At 36.1% G+C, this 18,176-nt stretch overlaps 1 protein-coding gene across 1 annotated transcript in view; it reads right to left on the bottom strand.

The window, feature by feature from the left end:
- The window catches only part of fkbp16 (FKBP prolyl isomerase 16), a 67,057-nt gene extending 51,692 nt beyond the window's left edge, over positions 1-15,365 (bottom strand). The window contains exons 1-3 of the mRNA XM_048169299.1: positions 14,002-15,365; positions 11,947-12,116; positions 11,456-11,544 (exon numbers count right to left, since the gene is read on the bottom strand). Of these exons, the coding sequence (XP_048025256.1) occupies positions 11,456-11,544; positions 11,947-12,116; positions 14,002-14,581 (839 nt within the window). The 5' untranslated portion in view covers positions 14,582-15,365. The remainder of the gene's footprint in view (positions 1-11,455; positions 11,545-11,946; positions 12,117-14,001) is intronic.
- Between the last annotated feature and the right edge of the window lie 2,811 nt (positions 15,366-18,176).

The raw sequence follows: 18,176 nt of genomic DNA, 5'->3' as shown, positions 1-18,176 counted from the left end.
TGACATCAGGAATTTTAATTCTGAAGTGAACTAATCCCTTAACTGGTATTGAACCTAAAATATTCCTACTTCTAGATGAGCCACACTTTAAAGTCACCTTTAATGCCAAGGTAACTTGCAGTTTACCACCCCATGACATATGGTAAGGATTTGTTTTTAGCTTTATCGTAGTTAACTACAGCTTTTCCCTGAAAAGGCTTAATGAATCTGTTAAGGTGTCCAGTGACCTTTGGTTCTCCTTATGTTCAATCCCAGTCATCCACTATGCCTGTATATTTGCTTTGCTCACTGGATCTCACATTAGTGAGCATTGAAATTGTCAGGGGTCATTTAAGGACTGGGTTGTGCTTTAAACATGAACACAACCAGTTTTTTATGAGACAATTTCAGCGTGATATTCTTGTTAGAGATCCACTCCAGTTCATCCCAAGCCATCTGGGGTTTGTTCATTAAATTTTACGACATGTCTCGATGTCCGAGTAAATACACACTTTCCTCTCTAGCACGGCTCATTGAGTCCCTTCGCCAAGACCAACATGAAGGTGGTCCTCATCTCCGCACATCCTGGAAAAGACAGCATTGTGTTTCTGCCATAACACACATAACACACACGGCTCTGTTTGGCTTGAGAACTTTTGTACCCGGCTCACACGCTAATTTATTATTTGCTCATGTCCAGCATGTTTATCTGTCGGGGGTGTTGGATTCCGGCAAGTATACAGATAAAAGCTTGAGAGAGAGAGAAAAGAGGAGCGCGGGGTTCGCGGTGAGGGTGTGTTTGTCTATCTATGTGTGTTTTTAGTGTGTGTCAGTGAGAAAGCAACAATGTGTGTTTGTGTGACGGAGGGTGAGTGGGTGAGCAGTGATCAGCTATCGTGTTTTCCAGCAAAATGGGTGACTCATTTACATTAGGAGCATTTTTAAAAGCGGCCTGGGATTTCTGTATCATCACTGTCTTTGGCATATTCTATGCAAATGCCAAACATAAATTAAATGGTGGTGGTGAGTCAAAGCAAATTGAATGTGATTGGTGGGCTTTTCGACAAACACTAGCAGCACTTTTTCTTAGCTGTAAGGAGTAAACATATCATCTTCTCTGCCATCTGCTCTAGAATGACATCATAATTCATTTGTATAAAACAATAAACATGAATTTAAAGGCTACTATGGCATTACTAATAGTGATTGGCCCATATTGAAGCTGTATCATCATTCAGACAATCACATCAGGGTTCAACAAGGATGGTCTGTGAGAGAGTTTTTGGCCAGCTGACAGTGCTGCGAAAATGACTTGTGATAGTCTTGAAAGCATCAGTTAGAAGGTGCTGAAAACTATAAACCATCAGTGGTTTTCAGCATATGCTATTGTTTTCTATAACAGTGTGTTTATGAATTTATGGAGTTACATTATAGCTGAATTTTTTAGCGTGCTGTATTTGAAAATAAAAAAATAATCATTTTAATGAAGAAAACATTTTGTAAAGAAACCTTTTTTTTAAATCTAATATTTATATTTTTTTAATTTTAATTTCAGCTTTATTTCAATTACCGAAAACTATTTTTTAATTAACAATAACAATAACTAGTTTTAGTTAACAATAACAACACTGTCTCTAACAATAATGGAAGGTTTTTTTTTTTTTTTTTTTTTTGTGCATAATATTCTTGATCTTGGTATTGATATGTATGGAAGCTTGTTTCTGCTACTGAATAAAAAATAAAAAAAGTAATTGTGGCTTTTTATCTCACAATTTTGGCTTTTTTTCACATAATTGCGAGATATAAAGACAGAAGTGTAGCATATAAAGTCAGAAGTGTAGGATATAAAGTCAAAATTGTGAGATATAAAGTCAAAATTGTGAGATATAAAGTCAGAATTGCGAAATATAAAGTCAGAAGTGGGAGATATAAAGTCAGACTTGTGAAATATAAAGTCAGAATTGTGAAATATAATGTCAGAATTGTGAGATATAGAAGTGTTGGATATAAAGTCAAAATTGCGAGATAGTCAAAATTTTGAGAAATAAAGTCAGAATTGTGAGATATAAAGTCAGAATTGTGAGATATAAAGTCAAAATCGCGAAATATAAAGTCAGAAGTGGGAGATATAAAGTCAAAATTGCGAGATACAGTCAAAATTTTGAGATATAAAGTCAGAATTGTGAGATATAAAGTCAAAATTTTGAGATATAAAGTCAGAATTGTTAGATATAAAGTCAGAATTGCGAGATATAAAGTCAAAATCGCGAAATATAAAGTCAGAAGTGGGAGATATAAAGTCAAAATTGCGAGATACAGTCAAAATTTTGAGATATAAAGTCAGAATTGTGAGATATAAAGTCAAAATTGTGAGATATAAAGTCAGAATTGTGAAATATAAAGTCAGAATTGTGAGATATAAAGTCAGAAGTGTTGGATATAAAGTCAAAATTGCGAGATACAGTCAAAATTTTGAGATATAAAGTCAGAATTGTGAGATATAAAGTCAAATTGTGAGATATAAAGTCAGAATTGCGAGATATAAAGTCAAAATTGTGAGATATAAAGTCAGAATTGTGAGATATAAAGTCAGAATTGCAAGATATAAAGTCAGAATTACGAGATTTAAAGTCAGAATTGCGAGATATAAAGTCAGAATTGCGAGATATAAAGTCAGAATTACGAGATATAAAGTCAGAATTATGAGATATAAAGTCAGAATTATGAGATATAAAGTCAGAATTACGAGATATAAAGTCAGAATTATGAGATATAAAGTCAGAATTACGAGATATAAAGTCAGAATTGTGTGATATAAAGTCAGAATTGTGAGATATAAACTCATAACTGTGAGATATAAAGTCAGAATTGTGAGATATAAAGTCAAAATTGTGAGATATAAAGTCAGAATTGTGAAATATAAAGTCAGAATTGTGAGATATAAAGTCAGAAGTGTTGGATATAAAGTCAAAATTGCGAGATACAGTCAAAATTTTGAGATATAAAGTCAGAATTGTGAGATATAAAGTCAAAATTGTGAGATATAAAGTCAGAATTGTGAAATATAAAGTCAGAATTGTGAGATATAAAGTCAGAAGTGTTGGATATAAAGTCAAAATTGCGAGATACAGTCAAAATTTTGAGATATAAAGTCAGAATTGTGAGATATAAAGTCAAAATTGTGAGATATAAAGTCAGAATTGTGAAATATAAAGTCAAAATTTTGAGATATAAAGTCAGAATTGTTAGATATAAAGTCAGAATTGCGAGATATAAAGTCAAAATCGCGAAATATAAAGTCAGAAGTGGGAGATATAAAGTCAAAATTGCGAGATAAAGTCAAAATTTTGAGATATAAAGTCAGACTTGTGAGATATAAAGTCAGAAGTGTTGGATAATTAGTCAAAATTGCGAGATACAGTCAAAATTTTGAGATATAAAGTCAGAATTGTGAGATATAAAGTCAGAATTGTGAAATATAAAGTCAGAATTGTGAGATATAAAGTCAGAAGTGTTGGATATAAAGTCAAAATTGCGAGATACAGTCAAAATTTTGAGATATAAAGTCAGACTTGTGAGATATAAAGTCAAAATTGTGAGATATAAAGTCAGAATTGCGAGATATAAAGTCAAAATTGTGAGATATAAAGTCAGAATTGTGAGATATAAAGTCAGAATTGCGAGATATAAAGTCAGAATTACGAGATTTAAAGTCAGAATTGCGAGATATAAAGTCAGAATTGCGAGATATAAAGTCAGAATTACGAGATATAAAGTCAGAATTATGAGATATAAAGTCAGAATTACGAGATATAAAGTCAGAATTATGAGATATAAAGTCAGAATTACGAGATATAAAGTCAGAATTGTGTGATATAAAGTCAGAATTGTGAGATATAAACTCATAACTGTGAGATATAAAGTCAGAATTGTGAGATATAGTCAAAATTTTGAGATATAAAGTCGGAATTGTGAGATATAAAGTCAAAATTGTGAGATATAAAGTCAGAATTGTGAAATATAAAGTCAGAATTGTGAGATATAAAGTCAGAAGTGTTGGATATAAAGTCAAAATTGCGAGATACAGTCAAAATTGTGAGATATAAAGTCAGAATTGTGAAATATAAAGTCAAAATTGTGAGATATAAAGTCAGAATTGCGAGATATAAAGTCAGAATTGCGAGATATAAAGTCAGAATTGCGAGATATAAAGTCAGAATTGTGTTATAAAGTCAGAATTACGAAATATAAAGTCAGAATTGTGTGATATAAAGTCAGAATTTTGAGATATAAAGTCAGAATTGCGAGATATAAAGTCAGAATTGCGAGATATAAAGTCAGAATTACGAGATATAAAGTCAGAATTATGAGATATAAAGTCAGAATTACGAGATATAAAGTCAGAATTATGAGATATAAAGTCAGAATTACGAGATATAAAGTCAGAATTGGGAGATTTAAAGTCAGAATTGTGTGATATAAAGTCAGAATTGTGAGATATAAACTCATAACTGTGAGATATAAAGTCAGAATTGCGAGATATAAAGTCAGAATTGCGAGATATATAGTCAAAATTTTGAGATATAAAGTCAAAGTAAACGAGTTTAGGAAAAAAGTTTGAGTTTGAGGAAAAAAAGTCTGTTTTCTCAGAATTTGACTTCATAACTCGCAATTGCATTTTTATATTTCGTAATTGTGAGAGAAAAAAGTACGAATTGTGAGTTAAAAATGATCTTTTAAATTGTTTTAATCTGTGGCAGAAACAATCTTCCATAGATCTGATATTGTTGAAAGCTTCAGAGATATTTTTTATTTGTATGCCTACAGGTCAGCGACTGAAGGGGTCCAGTTGATGTCTTCACACATTTGGAAATTATCTGCAACATTGTGAGATGTGATCAGAGTTACTTGCTCTTATGTGCTTTTCTGGGAGATCAACATGGATGTGCTTTAACCTTGATCCACTTCCATTAATGAAAAAACAGTCACCTGCTGTTCCATAACTAATAAGCCACTGATGCATGCATTAGAGAGAAAACACACACACTCTTCAGCACAACGCTGTGACTCCAATCACAGTCAGTTGAATGAGTCTGTCTGCAGTCGGCTCCAACAAAAAGCTGTGAAGTGCTCTTGGTGGAGACAGCGCTGTCTGTAGCAGGCTACCGACAGGGCTCAGTCAATACGTGCCACAGCCACTGGAGAGAAACTAAATGAGATTTTTTCTCATGCTCCTTTTAACTCTTCCTTTTTTTTCTTTCTTCCTTCAGGAGCTTCCTCTCAGCTACTTTCCGCTCCCTCCATCTGCCGTATTGCCACTTTGACAAGCCGTCACAGTTGTCAAATAAGGAAAACATGTTGGAGGTGATGTTTTTTTTTTTTGGTTTGTTTTTTTGAGCTCCTTGTCAAAGGAGCCTTTATCAGACTCAGTTCTCGAATATCTAACAGGCCTGTTTATATTATCTTGTTCACTTTTTAAGATAGTAGAAGTATATTGTGCAGTTCAAACATATGTATACACTCTTATAAATAAAGGTTCTTTATAGAAGAATATAAACGGTTTTCCATGAGGAACCTTTAACATCCATGGAACGTTTCCATTCCCCAAAAGGTTCTTTATAGTGGAAAATAGTTCTTTAGATTATTAAAGAAGCCCTTTTTCAGTGTCTTGATTTTGGGGTGTACTAGAATAGGTTTTCATGCTTGAATGTTAAAAAAAAAACATTATTTTTCACATATTTTACATTGTTGCAGCACCTCTCTTCCCAGTCTCTCAGTAACACTCTGGGGTGTGTTTTCTGAAAGAATCATTATCTGTCGCAAGTTCCGTCGTTATCAGCAATAGTTCAACGAGTCAATGTTTCCCAAAACCGTAGTTCCAACAAACAAAGTTGTATGGTTTGAACGACAGCTTTCGACCTGTGGTTAGAAGCATAGTTTCTTGTTTGCATGACGTGGACTTAATAAATCCTTATCTTGAGCAAAATAAGCAAGCTGACATTCAGTGCAATCTATATGTATATGTTTATATATCGAATATATACAAATGTCATTTACATCTTTTAGTTTGTCAAGAGATGCACGTGTGTACGTGCTCTAGTATTTAAGAACGAGCCTATGACTGAATCTGTAAATAAAGCAAAATATCTGAAAAAATGAGAATTAGTCCATAGATGCCATGTCCGTAAATTATAGCAAAAAGTCTAGCATTAATACAATCTCAAACTGATTAAAAAAGTTATTACTCTACTTCCTGCGTGACATCATTGACCATTGTGGTTGAACGACAAATTTGCAACAATACGGTTTCGGGAAATTAGCTGTTGTGACTAGTTGTTTTCTTCAATGATGCATCTTACTATGGTAGTTTAGCAGCGAGTTAAAGGGATAGTTCACCTAAAAATGAAAATTTTCCCATGATTTACTCACCCTCAAGCCATCCTAGCAGTATATGACTATCTTCTTTCAGACAAACACAATCAGATTTACATCGACAAACACTTCTAAGCTTTATAATGGTAGTGAATGGGGGGCGTGATTTTGAAGCCAGAAAAAATGCATCCATCCATCATAAATATAATCCATACGTCTCCAATAGGTTAATAAAGGCCTTCTGAAGTGAAGCGATGGGATTTTGTAAGGAAAACATCCATATTTAAAACTTTATTAACTACAATAACTAGCTTCCTGCAAACGGCCGTACGCATTGGTTTGCGATGGAAGAGTAACCTCTGACCTTACGCATGACGTAATGACGAACGCGGAAGCGCAAAGGATAGAGCAAAACAAAACACCAGTCACAAATTAGAAGTCTAAAACGAGAAATTTTAAAGAGAAATGTCGGAAAATTTCGATATAAGAGAGGAGGAGCTTGAGTTTTTTGCCCAGCCCTATTTTTTAAACCGCGAGAGGCGTTTAAGCTCACGCTATTCCTACATCCTGCATCATACATCGCGTCAGGGGTTACTCACTTGGTTTATAAAGTTTTAAATATGGATATTTTTCTTACAAAAACGAATCGCGTCGCTTCAGCCGAATCGCTTTTTATTAACCCCCTTGGATTATTTTTATGATGGATGGATGGATGCATTTTTTGGGCTTCAAAATCTCATTCACTACCATTATAAAGTTTAGAAGAGCCAGGATATTTTTAAATATATCCCAGATTGTGTGAGTCTAAAAGAAGATAGATATACACCATGAACTGTCCCTTTAAGTCATTGTATGGGAAACACACCCCTGTGTCTCTATGAAGCCCCTCCTTCCAAAAATTGCAATGTGCTCTGATTGGCCGGCTGAGCCAGTGTGTTGTGATTGGTCAACTGCTTTGAGTGTGTTTGGGAAATGTCACGTCCCTTACCATAACAATGAGTTTCAACACACTACTAACCCAACTCAACAAGGCCTCGCCCCTTTTTTAGCGTATACCTTGGGCTAAAATGATTTAAATGGGGAATTTTGTGACATATTTGCTCCCGGAAGAAAACTCAAGACTACAATGGAGGTGTTTGAGGGAGTTCAGAAACAATGCGCACTGATATAGAGAATAACTCTCTTTGGAGTGACTTTGCACTTTGTAACTTAGCAGAACTTTTTCATGCTCAAACAGCAACATTACACTCTAAAAAAGTTGAAATTATACAAAGCATAATAGGTCCTCTTTAAAATGTTTTTCACACTAAGAAAAAAATGGTTCTTTTAAGAACTGTTAATTCTTCTGTGGCATTGTTGTGAAAATCCCCTTTTGGAACCTTTATTTTGAAGAGGTTTGATTTTAGCACCTCTGCTAAATGCAGCTGCTTTTTAGGGAAGCATTGTCGGTGTGTGTGTGCGTTGTACCTATTCAGTGCCATGGGAGGAGATGTTGTCACAGTGGCTTTGCTGTCATCCTTTTAAGTGCTGGCAAGAAGCCTGTGAGGTCTACCTTTGGGCCAGGGCTAAATTTAAGTTTGCCGCTCACAGTTCTAATCAGTAGCATCAAAACAACCATTAACTGCGGATCAGTCTGCCTCTCACGACTGCCAGCTCCCAGCGGACGCCACTCATAACAGGGCCAAAGAGAGAGAATCACACAGGAACATGTCCCTCCAGCCCTTGTGTCTGCACTGCTACAAGCCAAAGCTAACGATCACTCCTGAGCCCTCTCACACGCTGCACTCCACACAAACATATGTGTGCTTGTGTAGTTAGCATACAAACAGACCAAAGCTCAAGACCACAATCGTGATACGAGAACAACATGACCCCGACTCGCGGTCCCCCAGGATCTCTGAGTAATCTCTGGTCATTTTGTGCTTACAAAATCTGTAATCTGTAATAAGTAAACTCATGCCTAAAATACCCTCTAAATCACAGGCAGGGATCTGCATCTCAGTAAATGCAGTTGCATATCATCTGAAGGCATCACAAATCTGACGATGGATACGCAAATGTCATATTGCAATGAAGTAAAGACACAGCACATGGTTACCCGTGCAATTGATTTGAAATCTCTAATTCTGGAATGTCTTCTCAAAAACACATGACCGTTCACTGCTTGTCTACATGCATGGATTTACTTTGTGAACTTTGTGAATACAAAGTAAACGCATGGAAAATGAAACAGCTATTTATAACAGAACTAGCCTATTTAATTTACACCATTTCTAAAGCATTCAAAAATTATATATATGTATATATATGGGCCATTCTACTGAGTCGGTTCAAAGTCAGAGTTGGAAATGGCTTGAAATTTTATTTATTTATTTATTTATTTTTTTACAAATTTTGTAATATTCAAGGTACACATTTTTGGTAATTATGCAGTTAATTCTCAGAAAGTTTTGGAATATTTTTCCTCTCCCCAAATTTGTCACTACCGAAACACAATAATAAATAATTTAATAAGAAGGATTACATTGACCTATTAATTTTTTTTTTTTTTTACATCTACCTTGTAAATATATTTTTGCTATTTAAAAAAAAAAAAAGTTTTCACAGTAACAATTACAATTTTAACAATATTTCAAGTGTAATTTATGAGATTTGTTGTATTTCGAATCCAGTCTTTCTTTGTAAAAGGCATATCATACTGATTTCAAAGTTAAGGATTCATTAGTTTGAATATACATTGAACCAAACACTATAATAACATCTTAATTGATAATTTAATATACTTTATTTTTGACAAAACATCCCATGTTTCGGCCGTGACTGCACATTTTTGGTAGTTATAGTAATGTGTTGGTAGCCAGTAGCCACCACATCACATAACAGAATTTTAACTCACATACTAAAACACTAATAATTTGCATAATAAAACATACTAAAATTCTAATGATTTGCATAACTGCACTAAAATTTGGTTTATTTCCCCCAAATAAATGATTGTGTGTTCCTTTTGTCACTACCAAAACATTGATGTCACTACCGAAGATTTAGATACTTTTGAGCATAGCTCAAAGATGCTAATCAGCACATGGTTAGCTAGCACAGTTCTGAACAGTTGTACACAAAAACTAAATTTTATTGCATAATCCCCAAAAAACAATGATGTCACTGCCGAAACTTCACCACATGTTCCGGTTGTGACTGTTTCGGTAGTGACAATTTTAGATACAGTTTGGTAGTGACGTTCCTTAAAGTTACACACAGATTTTCAGACTTCATTTAACTCAAAATGATGGTACATGAAAATGCGGGACACATTTTTTATTTTATTTTTTTTTACATAAAGTTTCATGATTTAAAAGTTAAATATAAAATAAATATTTTTTTAATTTCACTTTAAAAACACTTTTCTATTTTAATATATTTTAAAATATATTCAAATAGAAAAGTTATTTTTAAATTGTAATAATATTTCACTAATATTACAGTTTTACTGTGTGTGTGATATATATATATATATATATATATATATATATATATATATATATATATATATATATATATATATATATATATACAGTACAGTCCAAAAGTTTGGAACCACTAAGATTTTTATTGTTTTTAAAAGAAGTTTCGTCTGCTCACCAAGGCTACATTTATTTAATTAAAAATACAGTAAAAACAGTAATATTGTGAAATATTATTACAATTTAAAATAACTGTTTTCTATTTGAATATATTTCACAAAGTAATTTATTCCTGTGATGGCAAAGCTGAATTTTCAGCATCATTACTCCAGTCTTCAGTGTCACATGATCCTTCAGAAATCATTCTAATATGCTGATCTGCTGCTCAAGAAACATTTAATGTGTACAATTGTACAAAATATTTGTGTACAATATTTTTTTTCAGGATTATTTGATGAATAGAAAGTTCAAAAGAACAGTGTTTATCTGAAATCTAATCTTTTGTAACATTATAAATGTCTTTACTGCCACTTTTGATTGATTTAATGCATCCTTGCTGAATAAAAGTATTCATTTCTTTAATTTCTTTTCAAAAAAATAAAAATAAAAATTCTTACTGACCCCAAACTTTTGAACGGTAGTGTATAATGCTACAGAAGCTTTGTATTTCAGATAAATGCTGTTCTTTTGAACTTTCTATTCTTCAAGGAATTCTGAAAAAAAAGTACACAACTGTTTTCAACATTGAAAATAATCATAAATGTTTATTGAGCAGCAAATCAGCATATTAGAATGATTTCTGATGGATCATGTGACACTGAAGACTGGAGTAATGATGCTGAAAATTCAGCTTTGCATCACAGGAATAAATTACTTTGTCAAATATATTTAAATAGTACACAGTTATTTTAAATTGTAATAATATTTCACAATATTACTGTTTTTTACTGTATTTTTAATTAAATAAATGTAGCCTTTGTGAGCAGACGAAACTTCTTTTAAAAACATTAAAAATCTTAGTGGTTCCAAACTTTTGGACTGTACTGTATATATATATATATATATATATATATATATATATATATATATATATATATATAAAAATAACATCTGATGTATGTCACAAACCCCTGAGAATGTGCAGCACTGTTTTTCCCTTTTTACTTCTGAAAAGATAGACATCAGCCACGTAAGTAAAACTAAACTTACATTTTAATGAGTTTTCACCCTCATGATGTAAATTAGTGAGTGAAGCGAGTGGTTAGTCAAAATTATTGCCTATAGTTAAAGAAGTCAAAGGGGTTCCTGAACGTCCTCAATTGTGTTTTGGGAAAGCCATCTGCTGCTGTTCATGGTTCATTAAACAAGCTACTGGGGACAGGCCGTTTGCCCTGACAGCAACAGGTATAAAAGGACTCTGTCCCACCCCGTGAGGATAGAAGACACTTGACTTTTTCAAACTGATGTCACAAGAGACCCGTTTAGCAGTGCTCTCCACCCTCCAATATTTCCTTTTTGAATGTCTAACTTAGAATGTGAAAACCTAAATTCACCTTTAAAAAAACGGCTTGTATTTTAGTCCCAAAACCCAGTCAGTGTATACATTATTGGGCAAATAACACAGGTATATTCTCTCTTACCTTCCCAGGAGTCCATAGATGTATTGTGAATCTGCAAGCAGTAAAGCAATCTCCCCTTGCTTCATTGACATGGCGCCCTCTTCCAGCGCCTATACATGCAAAACGGGCACATTTTAAACTTCAGATAACACATATTCTATAGATTTTACTGTATGCATATAGATTTAGTCATAACAAGATAACTTAAGCAATCAATGCTTATTCGCAGTCTTTAAGGCTTTAATACAGTTTGAACTGTTGGCAAACAAGATTGACCTTACTAACTTTCCATTGAAAAGTGAATCAGCAAGGAGGTGGCTTTTTCCCAGCCTTGGGTAAACACATACAGAACTCAACATGTGAAAACACAGGTTAATCCCTATGGAAAACTCTACAGGCAGCAGGTGCGAGGTGATAGACAAGATGCTGGCAGGTGTTCCAGAGTTTGTGTGTGTGCGTGTGTGTGTGTGTGTGTGTGTGTGTGTGTTCCTTTGCCTGTCTATGTGTCTCACCTGGTTGACATCTCCCTCTCCGATAACGAAGACCAGCTTGCAATCTTTCTCCACCATAGTCCTATCCTCTAGCACACCCTGCATTTTCAGTGTGACCTCTTGACCCCAAGCCGGGGTCAGGGCATTCTCGGGACTGGCCTGTAACACCTTCTTCCTTACCAGGCGGTCATCTACAGGCGGTTGGGGTAGTGGAGGGAAAACGGGGGAGGGGAAAGAGATCAACAAGACCCTAAAGCAATAGTGTCAAACTGTGTGTGGATGTTTTTAGTGTGTTGTTAGTAAAGCTGCTGACCAAGGAGGTCTTTCTGGTTAAGCTTGTTAAAAGGATAGTTCTCCCAAAAGTGAAAATTCTGACATTGATTACTTATGTCATTCCCAACCTGTACGAATTTCTTTCTGCTGTGGAACAAAAATGAAGATATTCTGAAGAATGTATCAACTGTTTTTGTCCATATAATGACTGTCAGTGGGTTCCAAAACAACACTGAACTTTGTGGACTTTTATTATTTAAACAAAAAACACTGAGACAGTTTTCTTAAAGGGTTAGTTCACCCAAAAATGAAAATTCTGTCATTAATTCCTCACCCTCATGTCGTTCCACACCTGTAAGACCTTCGTTCATCTTCGGAACACAAATTAAGATATTTTTCATAAAATCTGATTGCTCAGTGAGGCCTCCATTGCCAGTAAGACAATTAACACTTTCAATACCCAGAAAGCTACTAAAGACATATTTAAAACAGTTCATGTGACTACAGTGGTTCAACCTTAATGTTATGAAGCGACGAGAATACTTTTTGTGTGCAAAAAAAAAAAAAAAACAATATAATGACTTTATTTCAACAATATCTAGTGATGGGTGATTTCTAAACACTGCTTCATGAAGCTTTACGAATCTTTTGTTTTAAATCAGTGGTTTGGAGCGTGTATCAAACCACACCCCCACTGGTGAACCATTGAAATTTCTCTGACGTAACGAAGCCTCGTTTACTGAAATCATGTGACTTTGGCAGTTTGATAAACACTGATTCCAAACAACATTCCATCCAAACCACTGATTCGAAACAAAAGATTCATAAAGCTTCTAAGCATTATGAAGCAGTGTTTTGAAATCGCCCATCACTAGATGTTGTTGAATAAAGTTGTTATTTAGTTTTTTTTGGCGCACAAAAAGTATTCTCGTCGCTTTATAACATTAAGGTTGAACCACTGTAGTCACATGAACTGTTTTAAATACGTCTTATTTAAATACTTCTGATTGTCTTGCTGGCAATGCAGGACTCACTGAGCCATCGGATTTTATGAAAAATATCTTAATTTGTGTTCTGAAGATAAACGAAGGTCTTATGGGTGTGGAACAACATGAGGGTGAGTAATTAATGGCAAGATTTTCATTTTTTGGGTGAACTAACCTTTTAAAAATAATGGTTCTTTATTGGCATCTCTGGTTTATTGAAGAACCTTTAACATCCATGAAACTTTCCTTTGAAGAAAATGTTCTTTATAGTGGAACAATGTTCTTCAGAGCATTAAAATGTTCTTCACAGTAAAGGTGTGGTCACATTAGTGAAATTTTGATGAAATTTCTTGGACAAAATAGGTCTATTGTTTATTGTCAACAGTGTCTTGCTCTATGAAGCATGTACAGCTCCCATAGAAGTCACTTACTCTCAAACCAAACAGCTTTCTGTTGGTCAACAAGACCAACAAATCTGCTTGACCAATTTAAACCTATGGCAAAATCTGCATAGGGAAATATTTCACCCTCTCACGAAATTCCTGATGCCTGGCTTTCACTCATGCAAATTTGCTAAACAATGTTAAATGTGACCACAGCTTAAGACAAAAAAAAAAGTTTTTGTTAAGAACTTTTCACTAAAAGGTTCTTTCAGGAACTCAAAATGGTTCTTATAATCTATGGCATCACTGTGAAAATGGCCATTTAGACGTTAGGTGTTGAGAAGAGTATTTTCAACGATTTCCTGATAACAAATTGGATGGCTTTGAGTGTATTATTTGTTTCAGACTAAACTAATATGTCAACATGGACATACCTGTAACATCCTTCCAGTCGTCTGCCAGAAACAGCTCCTCAAAGCTGGCGCTGCTCCACTCTTCATTGTCAAAGTCTGGAAAAAGAGTGTCATCTGAGCTGTCCCTTTCTTCCACTGCTTCAATTTCCTTAAACCGAACTGTTTTCCCAAAACTGGGAGTCTTTGTCAGTTTTCTGCTGTCCTCTGGGTCTGATTCATTGGTCACAGGTGGGCTGATGTGAGTATTTGAGAGAATGGACTCATTGGTTGGGTCGCTGCTGGAGGCATTAGCATCTGTGGGCATGTTGCTTAAGTTTTCAGCACACTTCATCTCTTCTGCCTCTTCATTCTCCATTTCATCTTTCTTCTCACTTCCTTCTTCATCATCTTTGTCTTCCACTGATTTCTTCTCATCCTCCTTACCTGTAATGTTCATTCTCTGCAGCTCCGTGATTGGTTCTTGGAGCACCTGCCAGGGCTGGTTACCTTCTTCACTCTTCACCTCCTCTTTCTCCCTAACAAACATTTCAGACTCCAATGTTGTCTCCTCTGGTTCTCCGGCTTCTGGTTCCATGTCCCCACACGGTGCTAAGGATACCATTTATCTCTTCCTAAAAGTGCCGAACGTCTTTCCAGCACACACCACACGCCAGGTTTGTAGAAATTGATATCGCTGCTGCTTAACTGCCAAGCTGATGAGCACCTGCATCCATTAGTGACGGCGTGTAGTATTTTCTAAAGCGCCTCGTCCACATGGGCTCTAATAGAATTATCATGGAAATGCATCACTGCATGACATAAATCCCATCTGTGGCCAGTCCATTTCCTGCAGATCTCGTAAAATGGTCCTTGTTGTTATGTTTTGCAGTGAATGTGTTGATTCTGTATCGAAGGATGCAAGAAATGATCAATGCAAGAGAATTGTGTTCAAATGTAAAGCCCTACTGGTCAGTAGAGTTGTGTGCAGTGATAATCTGTTGGATTAGAAGAGCAAAATCTAATCTGCCCCAACGTCTGTAAGCTTCTTAATGACTTCATCACGTCGTCCCATAATACTGTTTCCATGAATGCGTACACCAATAAGAGGACTTCAGGGACTGTTTACTATTCTGGTTGTTTTTACATAGAATATAATGCAGAAATATAAATATATTAAGTACAGAGAAAAATCATTCCAATATAAATATACACTACCTTTTGAAAGTTTGAGTTTGGTAAGATTTTTTTTTTTAATGTTTTTAAAATAAGTCTCTTATGCTCACTAGTCTGAATTTATTCTATCCAAAATATTGTCTATTTTAATACATTTTAAATTGCTGCTTAAATGACCAGTGTGTAATATTTAGGAGGATCTATTGACAGAAATGCAATATATTATACATAACTATGTTTTCATTGGTATATACAGACCTTACATAATGAACCGTTATGCTTTTATTACCCTAGAATGAGCCATTTCTATCTACATACATAACCCCTCTACCCAGGTCCTACTTGCCCCGCTCTGCACGGGCCTCGAACCTGGGTCTCCGGCGTGAGAGTTGGACGCTCTAACAAGGAGGCTAAAGGCTGCAACCCCTAGTGTCAGTCGCTAGAGCATCTTTTGAGATCAGAGGAGTGAGGTTTACTCACACAGCAACTACTAGCTGGCCTCCGTTACACTCACCCCCCTAAACCTCACTCCCATCCGGGTCACGGCACCAATGTAACCCCTCTACCCTAGAGCTTAGATTCTCTGCCCGAGCCCGAGCCCGGACTTGGCCCGACCCGACCCGCGGGCCGGGTCGGGCCGGGCCCTTGATAAATCACGTCACGTGTCATGCGCAGCGTCTCGTCCACTCGCACGCGTGACGCATCTGTGCGTGCTGTACTATTCAGTAGCTTAAAGCCTCGTTTACACTGCACGCGTGTGCGGCACGTTACGGCTGAGACCCGGCTACCGGAGCTTATTCGCGGCTACTCTAGTCAATGCTCGTGTTTACACCAGCCGCGCCGCGGTGCGTTTGAGAAGCGTCCCAGAAGAGGCTCACTGCGCCGCTTCGCTAAAGATAGGCGCCTCGCCTATTTTTGACGCGCAGCTCAAATACAAAATAAAGTCAAAATAATCCTGTAAACTCCTGCTGATATTTCACATCACTACAATGACAGAAACTGAAGACAAGAGATTCGAAGTTGAAAAACTTGAAATTTCTTTGTTTTTGTTGTCCATAACTGGAATTTTAAGTGTGTTAACTTCATCTGTATGGCTACAGCAAAATAAAGTATGGCATAGCAATAAACACAATCAAACCGGACAAAATATAACCATTTAGCCATTAAAAACATGAAAAATTTAACGAAAACAATATTGGCCAGGCAAATCTAGTGGTCTCGCGAATCCAGCCGCTTCTCTTCTGAAATGCTTCTGGTGTGAGTTGACACTGCTCAGAGGACGGAACAAAACCTTGTCGGAGCCATACGAACAGTGTAAACGAGGCTTAAGTACAACATGGAGCTTGAAGAAGCAAAGAAAAAAATTAAAACAGGAGAATTAACTTTGAGCAAGTCTGGAGGAAAATCGGAGGTATGGAAACATTTTAAACTAGTTTTAATAAACAAACAACGCAGTTTACATGCTTCTTCCTTGTCGTATTATTCATTAAGATAATAATTAATAAATGCACGCACAATTATGAACTTGATAAATGTTACAGATATGTTTACTATGCACAAACAAATGCTTTTCAACTTACATGTGCAAAATTCAGAATTAAATGAATGTGCTGCAATTTGTACAAAAAGAGAGTCTGCGTGTTTTAGCTATTAAATAAGCACATTTAGTTTCAAGTTTGTTAAGTTTTGTTTTGAAGAAAGATTTTCTTTAAAGTGAATTTAGTTTAGTATAAATTGTATCTTAATTTTAATACATTTTTCATCATCCAATTACCTCAATTTAATACATAAAAAGCAATATAGCAGACAATGTAATTATGACATGGAGGCGCCGGCGCGCCGCGGTCACACACCTTTTGAAACTGGTAACACACGCTGTCACCGAATTTACAAATGCACATCTTGCTTGTTGCTCACACATATATTATGTTGAAATAACAATATGTTGAAGTAACATTATTAATAATAATTAATCTTTAAGAATATTTGATTGAATGCTGAATGTTGAGCTTGTTCAATTTAATAAAATTAAAACTTTAATTATGATAATTAAAATAATTTAATATTTAATATTGAGTGGCCAATTTTTGCTCATTTATTAATAGTATTTATATAATTTATATAACTGCGCAGCTCCCCCCTGTAGCCTAAATGATCTAGCACAGCAGCACCTGCGTTAAAAAAAAAAAAAAAAAATCTGGCACCGCCCCTGGTTATAACGGCCCACATATTAAAAATGGTCGGGTTTAAATTGGGCTCGGGCTCATAATTACAGTGGACGTGTCGGGCCGGGCCGGGCTCGGACACAACATGCTCGGTCTCGGGTAGGGTCGGGCTTGATTTGTTGGGCCCGATCTAAGCTCTACTCTACCCAGGTCCTACTCGCCCCGCTCTGCGCGGGCCTCGAACCTGGGTCTCCGGCGTGGGAGTCGGACGCTCTAACAAGGAGGCTAAAGGCTGCAACCCCTAGTGTCAGTCGCTAGAGCATCTCTTGAGATCAGAGGAGTGAGGTTTACTCACACAGCAACTACTAGCTGGCCTCCATCACACTCATCCCCCTAAAACACTCCCATGCGGGTCATGGCACCAATGTAACCCCTCTACCCAGGTCCTACTCGCCCTGCTCTGCGCTGGCCTCGAACCTGGGTCTCCAGCGTGGGAGTCAGACGCTCTATCAAGGAGGCTAAAGGCTGCAACCCAAGTGAGGTTTACTCGCACAGCAACTACTAGCTGGCCTCCGTTACACATACACTGCGGGCAAAGACTATAGAAAAACACAAGACACGTCACTCATATTGTTTTGAATGGGAGAAAGTGCAACGCGCAATATGGCAGAATAATGCTGCGTTCCAGGCTGGTTTTTGAGCCCATAAGTCACGACTTCAAACCACGACTCACAACTTTGTAGCATTCCAGGCAAGTCACGCCAAACTGCCTGAGTGTAAACAAACGAGCATGGCGGACCATATGGGGCTTATGCTCATTTACAATTATTTATATCGCCAAGGTGCTTACTCCTTGCTTATTTGAAGGAAACAGAGGAG

The sequence above is a fragment of the Megalobrama amblycephala genome, linkage group LG19 (genome assembly GCF_018812025.1).
Source record: "Megalobrama amblycephala isolate DHTTF-2021 linkage group LG19, ASM1881202v1, whole genome shotgun sequence".
NCBI classification, from domain to species: domain Eukaryota; kingdom Metazoa; phylum Chordata; class Actinopteri; order Cypriniformes; family Xenocyprididae; genus Megalobrama; species Megalobrama amblycephala.
Note: the sequence above shows the minus strand (reverse complement) of the source record. Positions and strands in the feature narration are given on the sequence as shown.